Source organism: Myotis yumanensis, unplaced genomic scaffold (assembly GCF_028538775.1).
Source record: "Myotis yumanensis isolate MYYU_CA2020_CCGP unplaced genomic scaffold, mMyoYum1.0.hap1 SCAF_1, whole genome shotgun sequence".
Taxonomy (NCBI): domain Eukaryota; kingdom Metazoa; phylum Chordata; class Mammalia; order Chiroptera; family Vespertilionidae; genus Myotis; species Myotis yumanensis.
Genome location: NW_027223752.1, coordinates 14,739,007 through 14,754,057, shown reverse-complemented (window position 1 = coordinate 14,754,057; position 15,051 = coordinate 14,739,007). Strand labels below are relative to the sequence as shown.

At 43.0% G+C, this 15,051-nt stretch overlaps 1 protein-coding gene across 4 annotated transcripts in view; it reads right to left on the bottom strand.

Moving 5' to 3' along the window:
- LOC139010083 (serine/threonine-protein phosphatase 2A 56 kDa regulatory subunit gamma isoform-like) overlaps positions 1-15,051 on the bottom strand; it is a 137,792-nt gene that overhangs the window by 107,573 nt on the left and 15,168 nt on the right. For all 4 annotated transcript variants that reach the window (XM_070414190.1, XM_070414195.1, XM_070414202.1 and 1 more), the window contains exon 3: positions 10,465-10,627. In XM_070414190.1, the coding sequence (XP_070270291.1) occupies positions 10,465-10,627 (163 nt within the window). The remainder of the gene's footprint in view (positions 1-10,464; positions 10,628-15,051) is intronic.

Below are 15,051 nucleotides of genomic sequence, written 5' to 3'. Positions count from 1 at the left end.
CTGTGTCAGGAGAAGACACGGAACTCAAAACACAATAGAAGACACGCCTAGACCAGAGGAGAAAAGACTGATGAAAGCTCTGGGAACTTCTCTCCATTTCTGTTATTCTTCAACTAATGGGCAAGAGGATAAGTTCTTCTAATTCATTTTTAGGCAGGAAAACAATCCACATGGTGGCAAAACTTTCAACTATATAAGAAGAAAGGTTGTGTTGAATGATTTTGAAGTATTATATTTTCACAAAAGGGGGGGGGGGATAAAATTTTAACTGCCATTCAAAAGCCAATTTAAAAAAATTCTAGTAAATTCTCCCAACAAAGTGGCAACTTCTTTCCCAAAACACCAAATACTTAGCAACTAAATTTCTGCCCCATGGTTTTCAGTTAATTTTATTAAGTCCCACCTTGTTCTATTATAACTCTGACTTCTCCCAGGCCTTTCTTTTCTAAAATAGGGAGAATGCCTCAAGAAATAGAGTCCATAATTAATTTAATCCCCCATAAGTCACTTAAAGAAGTGGTCTCTTCAGTTTCCCTTATTATTAACCTTTTGCATTAGTGTGGTACATTTGTTACAATTCATGAACATTTTTATTAACTAAAAACGATTTACATTAGGGTTCACTCTGGGTTGTACATCCCGTGGGTTTTGACAAATGCAAAATGCCATCTGTGTAGTCACCATTATAGTATCACAGAGAAGTTTCACTGCTTTAAAACTCTCCTGCACTACTGTCTTCTCTTTTTTTAAATCCTTATCCAAGAACATGCTCATTGATTTTAGAAAGGGAGGGAGGGGGAAGAGGGGAGGGGGAGTGGAACAGAGAGAGAAACATTGATGTGAGAGAAAACATCAATCGCTTGCCTTCAGTGCGCCCCCCTCACACCTGGGAATTAAACCCAAAACCTTTTGGTACGTGGGATAAAAACCCCAACCAACCGAACCACACTGGCCAGGGCAGCCACTGATCTTTTTACTGTCCCCATAGTTTTGCCTTTTCCAGAATGTCATATACTTGGAATCATACAGAATGCAGCCTTGGCTTCTTTCCCTTAGTAATATGCGTTTAAGATTCCTCCATGTCTTTTCATGGCCTGATAGCTAATTTCTTTTTATTGCTGAACAACATTCCATCGTCTGGATGGACCACAGCTTATTTATCCTTTCAACACCTGAAGGATATCTTGGAGGGTGGCTTCCAAATTTTGGAAATTATGAAAAAAGTATGGCATAGTTTTTTAATCTCTCCAAATTCTTGCATAAAATCATCCAGAGCAACTAAGATGGCAAAACTAGAAGCCCGTGGTCAACATCTATAACAGAATTAGCTGACAATGAGCATATGGGGCTAGACTACCAGCAGCTATAAGACCTGCGTGATATCAGCGTCTGCAAGGAAGATGGCAGAGAAGCCCGGCTGGCCTGTGGAGTGATAGCACAGAAACACTCACACAGAGAGCTGGGGGAGCCCACCGAGAACAGCACTGCAAACAAAAGCGGCTGTACCCTCCAGGGGTGAGAGCAACATGGCCATGGCTAAGTCTGAAGGGGCTGAACCTGTCTGAGCCCGGGAACCCTTCAAACTCAGCAGCTGAGGTTCCCTTTCAGAACTAGGCCACACTGGGGAGAAACTGCTGGGAAGAGAATCCCAATTGAGCAGCAGGGACAGAGAGGAAATGGGAAAAGTAGGTCCAGTTAGAAAAGACTGAATCAGGGCACTAAGAAGGTGAGCTGCCATATTTTTGAAAATTTCACAAAAATAACCTAAGCTAGAGCTCTAGAACCCAACCCTCCTCTCTAATCTCCTCCCCGCTCTCAATAGGAGGGATCAAAGTCAAGTCCCACACAGAGTGATTATAAGGAAAAGAACAAGGAACAGGTTGACATCTCTGCAGACAGTAAAAGCATGTCAGAAAGACATCCCACAAAAGATATTAAAACTACAACTTAATGCTTCAAGACAAGCCAAAGACATTAATGGAATAATATAATGTGTGAAAGGACGACATGAATTTTTAATAGAAAAACTCAGAAATAGGTACTATAACTCTGTAAATAATTAAAAATAAAATATAAATAATTTCAGAAGTGAAAATTAACGGCAAGAAATACAAGAGCCAATAAACGCAATGTAAAATGCCTTACAAGGAACAGTACATGAAAAAGAAAAATAATTTAAAGGAAGAAGAAATGAAAAGCACAAAGAGAGAAACAACAAAAATAAAAAGAGGCAAAGAAGATTCACTATTTATACAACAGGAGTCGCCACAGGAGAAAATGAAAGCACGAAAACAGAACAAATCCTCAAAATAATAATCCAAGAAAAAGATCTGCTACTACATATAGAAAGACATGACAGTCATGAGGGAAACTAACGCAGAATGAGACAGTCTGAAATTGGACTCTTTAGGCATGAAAGCAAAAAGACCAAGTAACCTGTAAGAGACAGAAAATTAAAGTGACATCAGCTTCTGACAGCAATGCTTTCTTACAGAGGAAATGGAGGGACAGCCCTAAGACTCTCATAAAAAGAAAAAATCAGCCCGGGATTTCCTAGCCAGACATTCTTTGGAGTTGAAACCTACTCGAGAGGAGGAGTGTCGGCATGGAGCCTGGTGTGGAACACAAATGATACACTCAGGTGGGAGTGAAGTTTGCACAGACTGGGAGGGCGAGGACAGTCTGCAATGGCTACGTGTCTGACAATGAGCAGAGAGCAAAACCATAAAAAGGGGGGGAGGGGGAAGAAAATTTAAAAATGCAAAAAATTTTAACCTTTTAATCATCACATTGGTTATATTGGTTTTATTTTACTGAGAATATTTTGTGTGTAATATGGGATTATCTGATATTTAAATAGATGATTATCTGATATTTAAGTTCTATGATCGCTGATGTCCTTGAGAACCAGAAATCTTGGGGTGGCTAAAAGAAGATATAAAAGACCTGTACAAAATGACCATTCTAATAGTAACAAGAATCCTAGCACCTTTACTGTGGTCTTGAAATATCATTCCCCACTAAAAGAAACCAGGACTTAGAGAAATGGCTGATTCTCAAATTTATAAGGAAATGAAAAGAGCCAAGGAAATTATGAAGAAAAAGCGGAAGGGATTACACTACCAGATATCAAGACCTACTAGGGCCCTAGCTGGTTTGCTCAGTGGATAGAGCATCGGCCTGTGGACTGAAGGGTCCCAGGTTCAATTCCGGTTAAGGGCACATGCCCGGGTTGCAGGCTCGATCCAAGTAGTTGGGGTGTAGGAGGCAGCCAATCAATGATTCTCTCTCATCACTGATGTTTCTATTTCTCTCTCCTTCTCCCTTCCTCTCTGAAATCAATAAAAATATACATATATTTAAAAAGACCTACTAGGATGGTTAGTGTTGTACTCACACAAGATGAGATAGCCCAGGAATGAATCCACACTCCGCTAGTACTTAAGTTAAGACAAAGATAACACTGCAATGAGTGAAGGAGGATCTTGTCCCCCAAGGGTGCTGTGCCAAACAGAGAGCCACCTGGAAAAACTGGAATCTGACTTCTAACACCACAACAGATACGAAAGTAATTCTATATGGACTGTACAGCTAAATGTGAAAGGTGAAATAAAGTTTTAGGGGGGAAAAAAGACTCAGGCTAACATCTTCATTACTTTGTAGCAAAGACTAATTAAAGAGGACATACAAAGTTCTCTCAATGCAATAATGTCTTTGAGAGTGAAAATTCAAAATAGAGAAGAAAATTTTCAATTCCTATATCTACAAAGGACCTATATCTAAATTCCTACAGATCTAATTTTTAAGAAATGGTACAACCTAATAGAAAGATAGGCCCAAAGACTTAAACAGGTACTTCACAAAAGAAGTTATCTGAAGAGGCCATACACCTAGAGATGTTGGACTTCATCCATCATCAATTAACTAGACATTGAAACCAGCTCACTGGAATGGCTAAAATGAAAAAGACAAGCTATAGTGGAAAAATGCATTTGCAACATATAACCAACAAAGAGTTCATATTCAGAATAAACAAAGAATTCTTTTAAAAATTTAAGAAAATGTCAGGCAGCCCAGTGGAAAACAACATTTGAAAAGATACCTGACCTCATCACTGAAATGCAAATTCAAACAATGAGATGGCACAATGAAATTGTGTGGTACTGATATATAGCAGGCATACAGAGCCATGGAATAAAACTGAGAGCCCAGAATGAGCAGAGAGCAAAACCATAAAAAGGGGAAGGGGGAGAAATCAACCTTTACATTTATGGTCACTTGGTTTCTGACAAGCTGCCAAGACAACTCCATGGGGAAAGAGTCGCTTTTGCAATAAATGGTGCTGGGACAACTGGAGTTGCACGGGCAGTAAGATGAATTGGTACTTCTATTTCACATTATACTGAAAGTGGATCACAGACCTAAATATAAAACTATAAAACTTCTAAAGAAAACACGGGAAAAAACACTCTGTGTCCTTGTGTTAGGCAAAGAGTTCTCATATACAACAACAAAATCAAGATCTATAAAAGAAAATCATGATAAATTGGGCTTCATCAAAATTTAAAACTTTTATGCTACAAAGACACACAAAAGAGTGGAAAAATAAGAGATCAACGGAAGGACTTGTATGCATGCATATAAGCATAACCAAGGGACACAAGACACTGGGGGGTAGGGGAGGCCGGGGGAAGGTCAAGGGCAAAAAAAAAGAGACATAGGTAATACTCTTTTGTAATACTTTAAGCAATAAAACAAAATTTAAAAAAAAAGAGTGCAAAAAGACAAGTCACAAACTGGGATAAAGTATTTGTAAATCATATAACTTATTATTGAACTAGGGGCCCAGTATACGAATTCGTGCACCTTGAAAGGAACTGTGGGCCGAGAGGCTGTGGTGGGCACAGGGGTGGGTCTCAGCCCATGCTCCGGGCCGCCACCTGGCCCCTCAGATGTGGCTGGTAGGAATGTAAAATGATGTTATATAGTTGACTCCTGAACAACATGGGTTTGAACTGCATGGATCTGCTTATATGCAAATTTTCTTCAATAAATACTATATTTTCTCTTCCTTATGGTTTTCTTAATAATATTTTATTTTCTTTAGCTTACTTTATTTTAAGAATGCAGTATATAATACATAACATGTTAACTGACTTTTTATATTACTGGTAAGGCTTCCTTCCAGTCAACAGTAGGCTATTAGTAATTAAGTTTTTGGGGAGTCGAAAGTTGTCCATGGATTTTCGACTACACAAGGGGGTTGGCAAACCTAACCCCCATGTTGTTTAAGGATCAACTGTAATCTATATGTATAAAACCCTAATATGCAAATAGACCAAACAGTGGACCATCTGAACAACCGGTCGCTATAATGTGTGCTGACCACCAGGGGGTGCACATGGAACATGGTGGGCATCAGCAGCAGGCGGATGGTGGCGCAGGTAAGCAGGGGCACCAGACCAAGGCAGGGCGCCAGTGGCTGTCATCGGGGCGAGCCTCTGGTAATTACTGAAAATTCTTTGCTCCCATGCGCCACAGTCCTGCCCAGTGCTCACACCTGCTGCCGGCGCCAGCCCCACTCGCACCTGCTACTGGATCTGGAGCCACTGCTCGCACCCGCTTGCCAGTGCCTGGCGCCGGTCCCAATCGCTCAGTGCCATCAGTGGGTGTAAGTGGTGGCTGCCAGCCCCAATCACCCCTGAGTGCTTCTCCACCTCCCCCTGCTCCTGAGGGGTGATCAGGCAGCAGCCACTGCTCGCACCCACTGCTGGCGCCGGCCCCAATCACTTTGTACCATCAGCGGGTGTGAGTGGGGCTGGTGCCATCAGTACGTGGCAACAGCGGCGGCAGGAGCGGGACTGCAGGCAGATAGGGGACTGGGGACCACGATGGGAAGGGCCAGGTGGGGGCCCGGAGCATGGGCTGAGGCCCGCCCCTGTGCCCACCACAGCCTCGCGGCCCACAGTTCCTTTCAAGGTGCACGAATTCGTACACTGGGCCCCTAGTTCAATAATAAGAGGACATCCGATTTAAAAGCTGTGATAGACATTTCAGCAAAGAAGATACAGAAATAGCTAACAGGTACATGAAAAGGTGTGTAACATTAGCAATCATTAGAGAAATACAAATTAAACTATAAGGAAGAAGATACCACTACACACCCACAAGAAAGACTATAATCCAAAAGACAGACAATTACAAGTATTAGCAAGACTGTGGACACACTGGAACCCTCAGATGTGGCTGGTAGGAATGTAAAATGATGCAACCACTTTGGAAAACAGTTTGGCAAGTTTCTTAAAAAAATGAAACATAAACTTACCATACAAGCCAGCAATTCCACTCCTAGGTATCAACCCAAGACAGGAAAATATATATTCAAACAAAGATTTGTACACGAATGTTCATAGCAGCATTATTCATTATAGCCAAAGAACAACTCAAATATCCATCAATTTGTGAATGGAAAAACAAAAGATGAGATGTTCATATAATAGAATATTATTCAGCATTAAAAAAGAAACACTGGTCTAGGGTGGCTGAATGGATAAGAAAACATGATCCATATATATGCTGTCTACAAGAGATGACCTCAGAACAAAGGATTCAACAGACTGAAAGTGAAGGGATGGAAAAAATTTTTTCAGGCAAACAGAAATGAAAAAAACAGCTGGGGTAGCAATACTTATATCTGACAAAATAGACCTCAAAGTGAAGGCCTTACCAAGAGATAAGGAAGGCCACTTCATAATACTAAAGGGATCGATACAACTAGAGGATAAAACTCTGGTAAACATATATGCACCCAATACAGGAGCACCCAGATACATAAAAAAGAAAAAAGAAACACTAGTCAACATAGAGAAACCTCAAAAAATTAATACCAAGAGAAAGAACCAGATGTGAAGGACTACATACTGTATGATTTCATTGATAGGAAATGGCTAGAAAAGGCAAATCCCAAGACAGAAAGCCAATCAGTGTTGCTTGCAGCTGGAGATAGGAGTGGGGATTGATGGCAAATGGCACAAGGTGACTTTTTTTGATGGAAATATTCTAAAACAAATTGTGGTAATGGTTGCATAACAATGAGTGAATTTTACAGCATGTAAATTATGCCTCAATAAGACTAAAAAAAGTCTATGATTTGGAAAAAAAAGATAATCTATGAATACAGCTGAAGTTATATTCAGAGAAATATGCATCTTTAAATTCTTTTATTATTAAAAACAAACTAAAATAAGTGAACTCTGTACTTAACTTTAAATGAGGAAAAGAATAAAATAAAGCAAAATAGAATAATTAAAGATAAATGTGAAAATGAATGATATTGAAAACAAAATAACCAAAAGAACAAACGAGCTCAGAAGGAGACATGACCACCTCGGATGTGGAAGACATTAAAACATTCGTTAAGAACATAATGTACAAGTTAACACATGATGTACTCTAAAATGATGGAAGAAATATACAGATTTATCACTGAGAAAAGCACTAGGCTCACTGAGTTCTAAGTCGATCTTCAACCCTGTGTTGGACTTTAAGAGCACACACGCCAATCCACGTCTGATAACTGCAGCACAGTCCCTGCCACTGGACAGCAGCGTAACAGAGATGCAGGAAGCCTGCAGGCCGCCTCTGGGAAAGATCACACGAGCCAGTATCCGCACACCTTAGAGTGGATAACACACAGTAACATGAAACAGGCCAGCTCCATGTGATAAATACAGAAGCAGAAAATTAGTAAACTGAACCACATAAAAGTCACCATAGACTGTGCAATACTGAGGTTAATCCCAGTAATGTAAGGATAGTTCAAAAGCAGAAAATCTATTCACACACAATTACTATGTTAACATCTTTTGGCGAGAAATCATATGGCATCAGATAAAACTCAGCAATAGTGCACGGCACCAACCAGCCAGCACAGGCGGTAACAGCCATGTGAAGGTAGACCACGGACCATCACACTCTGGGTTGAGGCCATTTACCAGAAACCAAGAGCCATTTTCACAAGAAACCAGGAAATGCTGAAACCTTTTACCAAAATGGGAGAAAACAGGGAGGCCTGCTCTCATCTCTGATATCTATGTTTTACTGGTGCTAAAGTTAAAATAACTAGTATATATTGGTATAAATGTTGGAGGAAAGATAAAAGTAACTATAAATGACAGAACTATATATGCAAACTGTAGTAAAAAAATTACTAAGATTAATAAGAAAATTTGGTAAGATAATAGAGTAAGAAAATGTTAAAAAACCAACAGCCTTTCTTTAGATTAGTAAGAACTAATTGGAGGCAGAAATTAAAAAAATATAACCCAGTCAGAAGAGTAACAAAAACTATAAAGTACTTATGAATAAATTTAATGAAAAGGTAGCAACTTAAAAGAAAATCACAGCCCTGGCTGGTTTGGCTCAGTGGATAGAGTGTCAGCCTGTGGACTGACGGGTCCCAGGTTTGATTCCGGTCAAGGGCATGTACTTCAGTTGCGGGCACATCTCCAGTAGGGGGTGTGCAGGAGGCAGCTGTTTCTCTCTCATCGACGTTTCTAACTCTCTATACCTCTCCCTTCCTCTCTGTAAAAAGTCAATAAAATATATTTGTTTAAAAAAAAAAAAGAAAATCACAAGATCCAGAAAAATGGAAGCGATATATCATCTTCTGCAATGGGAAAAGAATATGATAAAAATGTCAATCAATCTTCCCCAAATTAACATACAACTTCAATGTTATTCCAATCAACTCCTATTTTTCTGAATTAGACAAAATTATTTTAACATATATGCAGAAGCACTTACGTTTCAGAGTAGCCAGGAAAGACTAATCAAACAAGATCAGTGAAGGGAACTGACTTGACCAGTATGAATTCCCTGGATATGTGGATACACAACAGAAAACTGATCCCTCTGGGAATAGTGCAAGCAGACTACATGCCGTTCTTACTTGGTATAAAGAAAAACAGAGAAAAGGGAGGTTGAGAATCACAAACTGAGACCTGGAGAAAGAGGGTTGCGCAGAGAAGCAAAGGAAGCCACAGGGCTGGGCCTCTGCATGGTGCCCTGAGGGCGAGCATAAGCCCTAATGACAGAAGCCTAGCCTAATACTTATGATGGGTATTAGGGATGGGGCTTGGACAGAGAAGGCTCAATAATGGTTATGGGACACCTTCTCCACCACAGACATCTCATGTATGGTGGCCAGCGTCCTAAGGGTACTGGAAGGAGTCATGGGCACACACTCCTTTTCTCACTGGCTGTTTCCCACCTTGGGACAGGATGTTGGCTCCAGCAGAGCAGACTCTGGTTTTTATTTAATGCTGTACCCCAGAACCTAGAACAAGGCCTGTTTTTGTAGTTACTCAATACAGTATTTGCTAAATGAATGAATAACCCCAGAAAGGCATGGACTATTTGGGAGGGAAAGACTCCTCAAAAATGACTTAGGATGTATATTATCTACCACAAAGCTAAACCAAACAAAAGTCAGATACAAGCTCTATAAACTGTACCGAGTGGATTCCTAGCAACCCAGGAGCAGGAAGTGCATCCAAGAATCCATAAGTTCCTCCCTCCACCAACCTTTCACTCCCTCCCTTCCTCCATGCCTCCCTGAATCCCACTGGCCTGCACATCTGCACCAAGCTCCTAAGTTCATAAGAAATGAAAATTCATTGTAAAAGACCCATTATTATGTACTTGAGATATGAAAAATGTCTGATGTTTCCTTTACGTATTACACTAGTCTTAGATTTAGAAAATACAAAGTTTTCCAGATGTTCACATTTGGCTTTGGGGTCCTTACCCTATTTTCTTTGATAAGGTTTTATGGACTTCAATCTCAAAATCTCCTGGAGGACCACTTTTAGGGCTGAACACCCTCAGGTAGAAAGGGGTAACTGTGCCATTTGGGGGAAATTCAAAGCAAAGAGCTCTATTCCCTGACTCCTCTCAATCAGGAAATCCCTGGGTAGAGTAATCCCCAATGACTCATAGGAGAAGTCCATCAAGGACTATAATTCCAGTCCTCATTCCTCCACCACCAGAAAAACCAAGGGATTCTACCATAGTCTTCACAATTACTCGACTTGGGGTGGCTACTTTATGAGCTGAGGAGTTCTGAGACAGATGAAAGAGAAGAATTACTTAAAAGAAAAATTGGCTAGCTTAATTATAATTAATATGAGAAGCTTTTAAGTCTTTCCTCTTTTACTTTTTAGTATATTATACCTACAATACATTTATGGTTAGATTTTTATCTTAAGTAGCTCTGGAGTTTAAAGTATTGGTTGGGTAAATAAGTTAATGGCATTCAATCTAAACAAAAACTCCATAAAGAAGAAAAGAGGACCCTACAGAATATAAACACAGTAAAGGTATAAAAAGCTAGCAAACTATCAAAACATTACTCCTCCATAAATAGCCAAAATTTAATTTTAAAAAACAAATAATAAAAATTACCTTTTAAAGATTGTAGTTTTTGAAGTTCTCTATCACTGCTGGCGCTAAACCTGGAGGAATTTTGCCGTTTGTCTTTCTTCACTATGGGCTGAACGGCTGGCACCTTAATTTTACCAGATACTGTAGACGAGACAGAACCAACGCTGCTTTTCCTGCTGGAAATCTATTTACAAAATAAAAACAAAAACAAATGAATATGTCAAATGATTTTATTTTATAGCACAATTAGACTATGGAAAAAATGTATAAAAGTTCCACTTGGGGCAGTGCCTTCCACTCACAGTTTCTGGACTGTGAGGCTCCATCCACCTCTGGCAATGCTCGATTTGGAGAGATCACAGGTCTACCTAATTTCCTTTATCTTCCTTTTGACTTTTAAATATTTACCATACAGACTGGTATGAAATGGCTGGTGATAATGACCCTCCAAAGATGTCCACACCCTAATCCCGGGACCTCACTTGGGCAAATGAACTCTGCAGATGTGATGAGGTGAAGGGTCCTGTGGTAGCAGGTGAACTCCAGGTAACCACACAGGTCTTCATAAGACAGAAGGCAATGAGATGACAAAGCAGAGGTCAGAGAGGGGCTGGCGTGCGCCACACTGCTGGCTTTGAAGATGGAGGAAGGGACCATGAGTCAAGGAGTGCAGGCAGCTTCTAAAAGTTGGGAAAGGCAAGCAAACAAACTCTTCTCTAGAGCTTCCAGAGGAACTATCCATGCCGACACCTTAATTTTGGCCCCATTTCAGATTACTGACCTCTAGAACTGTAAGATAGAAAATTGATGATCTTTTAAGCCAGTAAGTTTGTGGTCGTTGGTGCAGCAGCAATAGGAAACTAATTTGCTGAGCAGCTCATAAATGACAAGTTTCCCTGCTAGCTCACCACTCAGCCTCAAGACTCAGGGGAGGCTACAGGAGAGCCTCGGAAAATGCTTTCTAGCTGCTCTCTCCTCGCATTCACCTCTGGGCTCCAGAGACAGTGCTTGTCTCCAGACTGCATCACCATGGCTGGGCTGTCCCATGACACGCAGTCCGCCTGCAAGGTGAGGGGCAGCACACATACTCAAGCAGAGGTGGATGCGTGCTGAGGGCACACACAGCAGAACGGGCCCCCTATCTTCCAGGTAGGCCTAAGGGGACCAGCTGGCACAGGGAGCCCTGTGGAGCTCAGCTGTGCTTGGCCAAGGCAATGACAGCTGACAGATGCACTGGTGAGTATGGACCACCCAGGTTATGTGTGCAGCGAAGGTGCTTACTCTCGCACCCTGCAATCTGCTAGAGAAATGGACTTTGTACCCATTAAACTCATCTTAGAAACACAAACCCACAAGCCCCTCCAATCACTCAGGGCCAAGGAGAGCAGACCTACCGACTCAGACCCTAACTATTTACTCTCATCCTTGACTGAAAGTTTTACTAAGAAGTAAGCACTGTTTACCTTTTACTAAGGTGCTTAAGAATGCTGAGCTCCACACGCAGATGAACCTGCACAGGGACGAGGGCCTGGGCTCCCTGCCTCCCCACATCTGAGCTTCTTCCTCAATACGGGCACCTTGGGCTCTATCTGACATTTATCATTCTCTCACGTGATCATGAAAGCATGGGTCTTTCCTCCTCGAAAACCCCATCCATCACTCTCCTCCTCCACGGGCTTCCCCATGTTAAAACTCTCCTGCTAGGTTCTCTCTACATGCCCCCAGAGAAGCCTAGTATTTACTTATTCCCGTCACAAACAGCTCCTCCCAGGAGATGTTCTTGTTTTAAATGATACACACATACAAGAGTCTAGATGGAAGTTTACATGGGACTGTTATTTTTTGTAATGCCGAATCCAGTGCTACCAACATAACCTTGGAAGATGACTGGGTCAAACCTCAACAGGTGAGCTCTCTGCTGCTCCCTGGACAGATGGCCTTCACACTACAAGTGGCAATCTGGCTAAGTCATAAAACAGAACGAAATCTGTGGTATCCACAGCCCATCGTGGGGCACAATGGGTAAGGCTCCCACTGCCTGAGAAAACAAAGTTCTCCCCAAGACCTGCTGACTCCACACATCTCCTCTCCAATAGGCTCTGCTAGTCCCACCTCCTGCGTCTCCCTCCCGAGCATTCCTCCTCAAGGCCGGCAGAGTGACTTCCAGAAAAGGCAACCTGGTCCCATCTTCCCCGTGACCCCCATTCTGTTAGGAGGGGCCAGGCCTTCCTGCGCCCTGGAGCTCTCAGCTCAGGCTTCTCCTTTGTAACCAAAGCGCTGACTTTACGCTCACTTGCTGATTACAAGGTGGATGTCTTTCCCCCAGTGAGGACTGTCAGCTCCTGGGGGACAGGCCTGTCTGGCCTAGACACCACATTGTCCAGGTCTGTGAAAAACACGGGGCCGCCCAATACATGACAGGAGTCCAAGGAACTTGCAAGGTCAGGAAAGCTCCTCTGAGAGCGTGTGCACGTGTGTTCATGTGTGCGTGCGTGTGCGTGGAGCAGTGTCCAGGCAGGTGTCATGGAGAGCCGAGAGGTTCAGCACAGCCGTAGGCCACAGCAGAGAGTCGGGCAGGCACAGAGTGGGGCTGGAGTGGCCTCAGAGCCACCAGCCCAGGTTAAAGAATGTGACCTTTACCTCAAGGGAACCTTGAAGGCAAGTGAAAGGGTCTGAGTGGGGCAATGACACAAACACATTTTCCCTTTGAAAGGCCCCTAAGGCTACAGTGTGGCATCCGGTCCGGATGGTTAGGGAAGCAGAGGAGCCACAGGAGGTTTTTCCAGTTCTCCAGACAAGAGATGAGGACGGCAAATGGAACACTGGGCAGAGCAGAGAATCGGTGGAAAAATCAAGGCGCTAGTTGACAGGATGGAATGGAAGTGGGGGATGAAGAGGACGAGGAGTCAGGGAGACCTCCCAGACCTCTGGCTGACACAGGATGGGGTGGGACAAGCCGCTGAAATAGGAAAGAAAAGCGGGGAAAGAAGCTGTGAATGTGCTGAGTCGGAGGTACTTGCATGGCGATGCCAGTGTCCTGGACGAGGAGTTCCAGTGACCTCTCTGCCTCTTCTCCACACCATTCTCCCCCTCTGTCTGTTATACCAAGTGTCATTCTCCTTGGTTACTGTCTGTCCCACCAGCTCTGGAGACAGGAAGACTGGCCTGCCCTCATATACCTTCTCCACCTTGGGTGTTGCACAGCTGGCACTCAGGAAACCATCCTCTGAGCCAAAATATCAACCTGGAGTCAACTCTCTACCTGGTCACTGAGGTCAGGGAATGAATGAGAACACCTAGTCCAAGAGCATGAAGTGAGCAGAGAGGGGTGAAGGAGGAGGTGACAGAGGGAGCTGCGGAGACCCGGTTGGCGAAGCAAACGAAGGTGGGGCATCACGAGGCAAAGGGAAGAAGCTGCTCAGGAAGGAAGGAAGGTCAATTCCACCAAATGTCACTAAAGCCAATGTCTGCTGGACTCCTATCTCACAGGCTGTGGGGGCTGAGTGAGGGAGCGGAGGATGCAGCAGGAAGACCCAGAGTATTCACAACACCTTTGAAAAGTGTGGTAGGGCCCTGGCTGGTGTGGTCAGTGGTTAGAGCATCAGCATGTGGACCGGAGGACCATGGGTTCGATTCCCAGTCAAGGGCAGGTACCTGGGTTACAGGTTCAACTCCTGGCTTGGTTGGGGTACATGCGGGAGGCAACCAATCGATGTGTCTCACTCACATCAGTCTCTCTCCTCTCTCTCTCTCTCTCCCCCTCCCTCTCTCCCTCCCTCCCCCCTCCCTTCTACTCTCTCTTGAAATCAATGGAAAAAACATCCTCTGGTGAGGATTCAGAAAAGTGTGGTGGGGAGAAGGAAGCAGGCGGGGCACCAGGGGAAGAAGCAGAGTCAGAGGATGTTGCCTGTGCATTAGGGAGAAGAGGGGTCTGAATATGCTGAATGGTGACTCAGGAGTTGTAAAATGGTCAATAAGCACATGGAAAGATGCTCGACATCATTAGCCGTCAGGGAAATGAAATGAAAACCACAGTGACATACTACTTTGCAACCACTAGGGTGGCTATAATATATACTTTTTAAATGGAAGATAAGTGATGGGGAGGATGGGGAGAAACTGGAACCCTATACACCGCTAGTAAAATGAAAAATGGTGTGAGTGCTGTGGAAAACAGGCAGTTCCTCAGTAGTTTAACACAGAGTTACCATAGGACCCAGCAATCCCACTCCTAGGTACATACCCAAAGAACTGAAAACAGGTGTTCAAACAAAAACTCGTACACTAGCTAATATTCATAGTAGCAGTACTAAAATAACCAAAGATGGAAATGACTCAAGTGTCCATCAACTGATGAAACAACTGTGTTACAGCCAAACAATGGAATGTTATTCAGCCATAAAAAGGAGTGAAGTACTCACATAGGCTATGTGTGTGGTCCTTGATAACGTGATACTGAGTGAAAGAAGCCAGACACAACAAGCCCCATGTTGTATGATCCACTGACATGAAATGCCCGGAACAGGCAACTCCACAAAGAGAAGAGGCGAGGCAGTGCTGCCAGGGGCTGGGGGAAGGACTTGAAAAGTTATTGCTTAATGGGCAAGG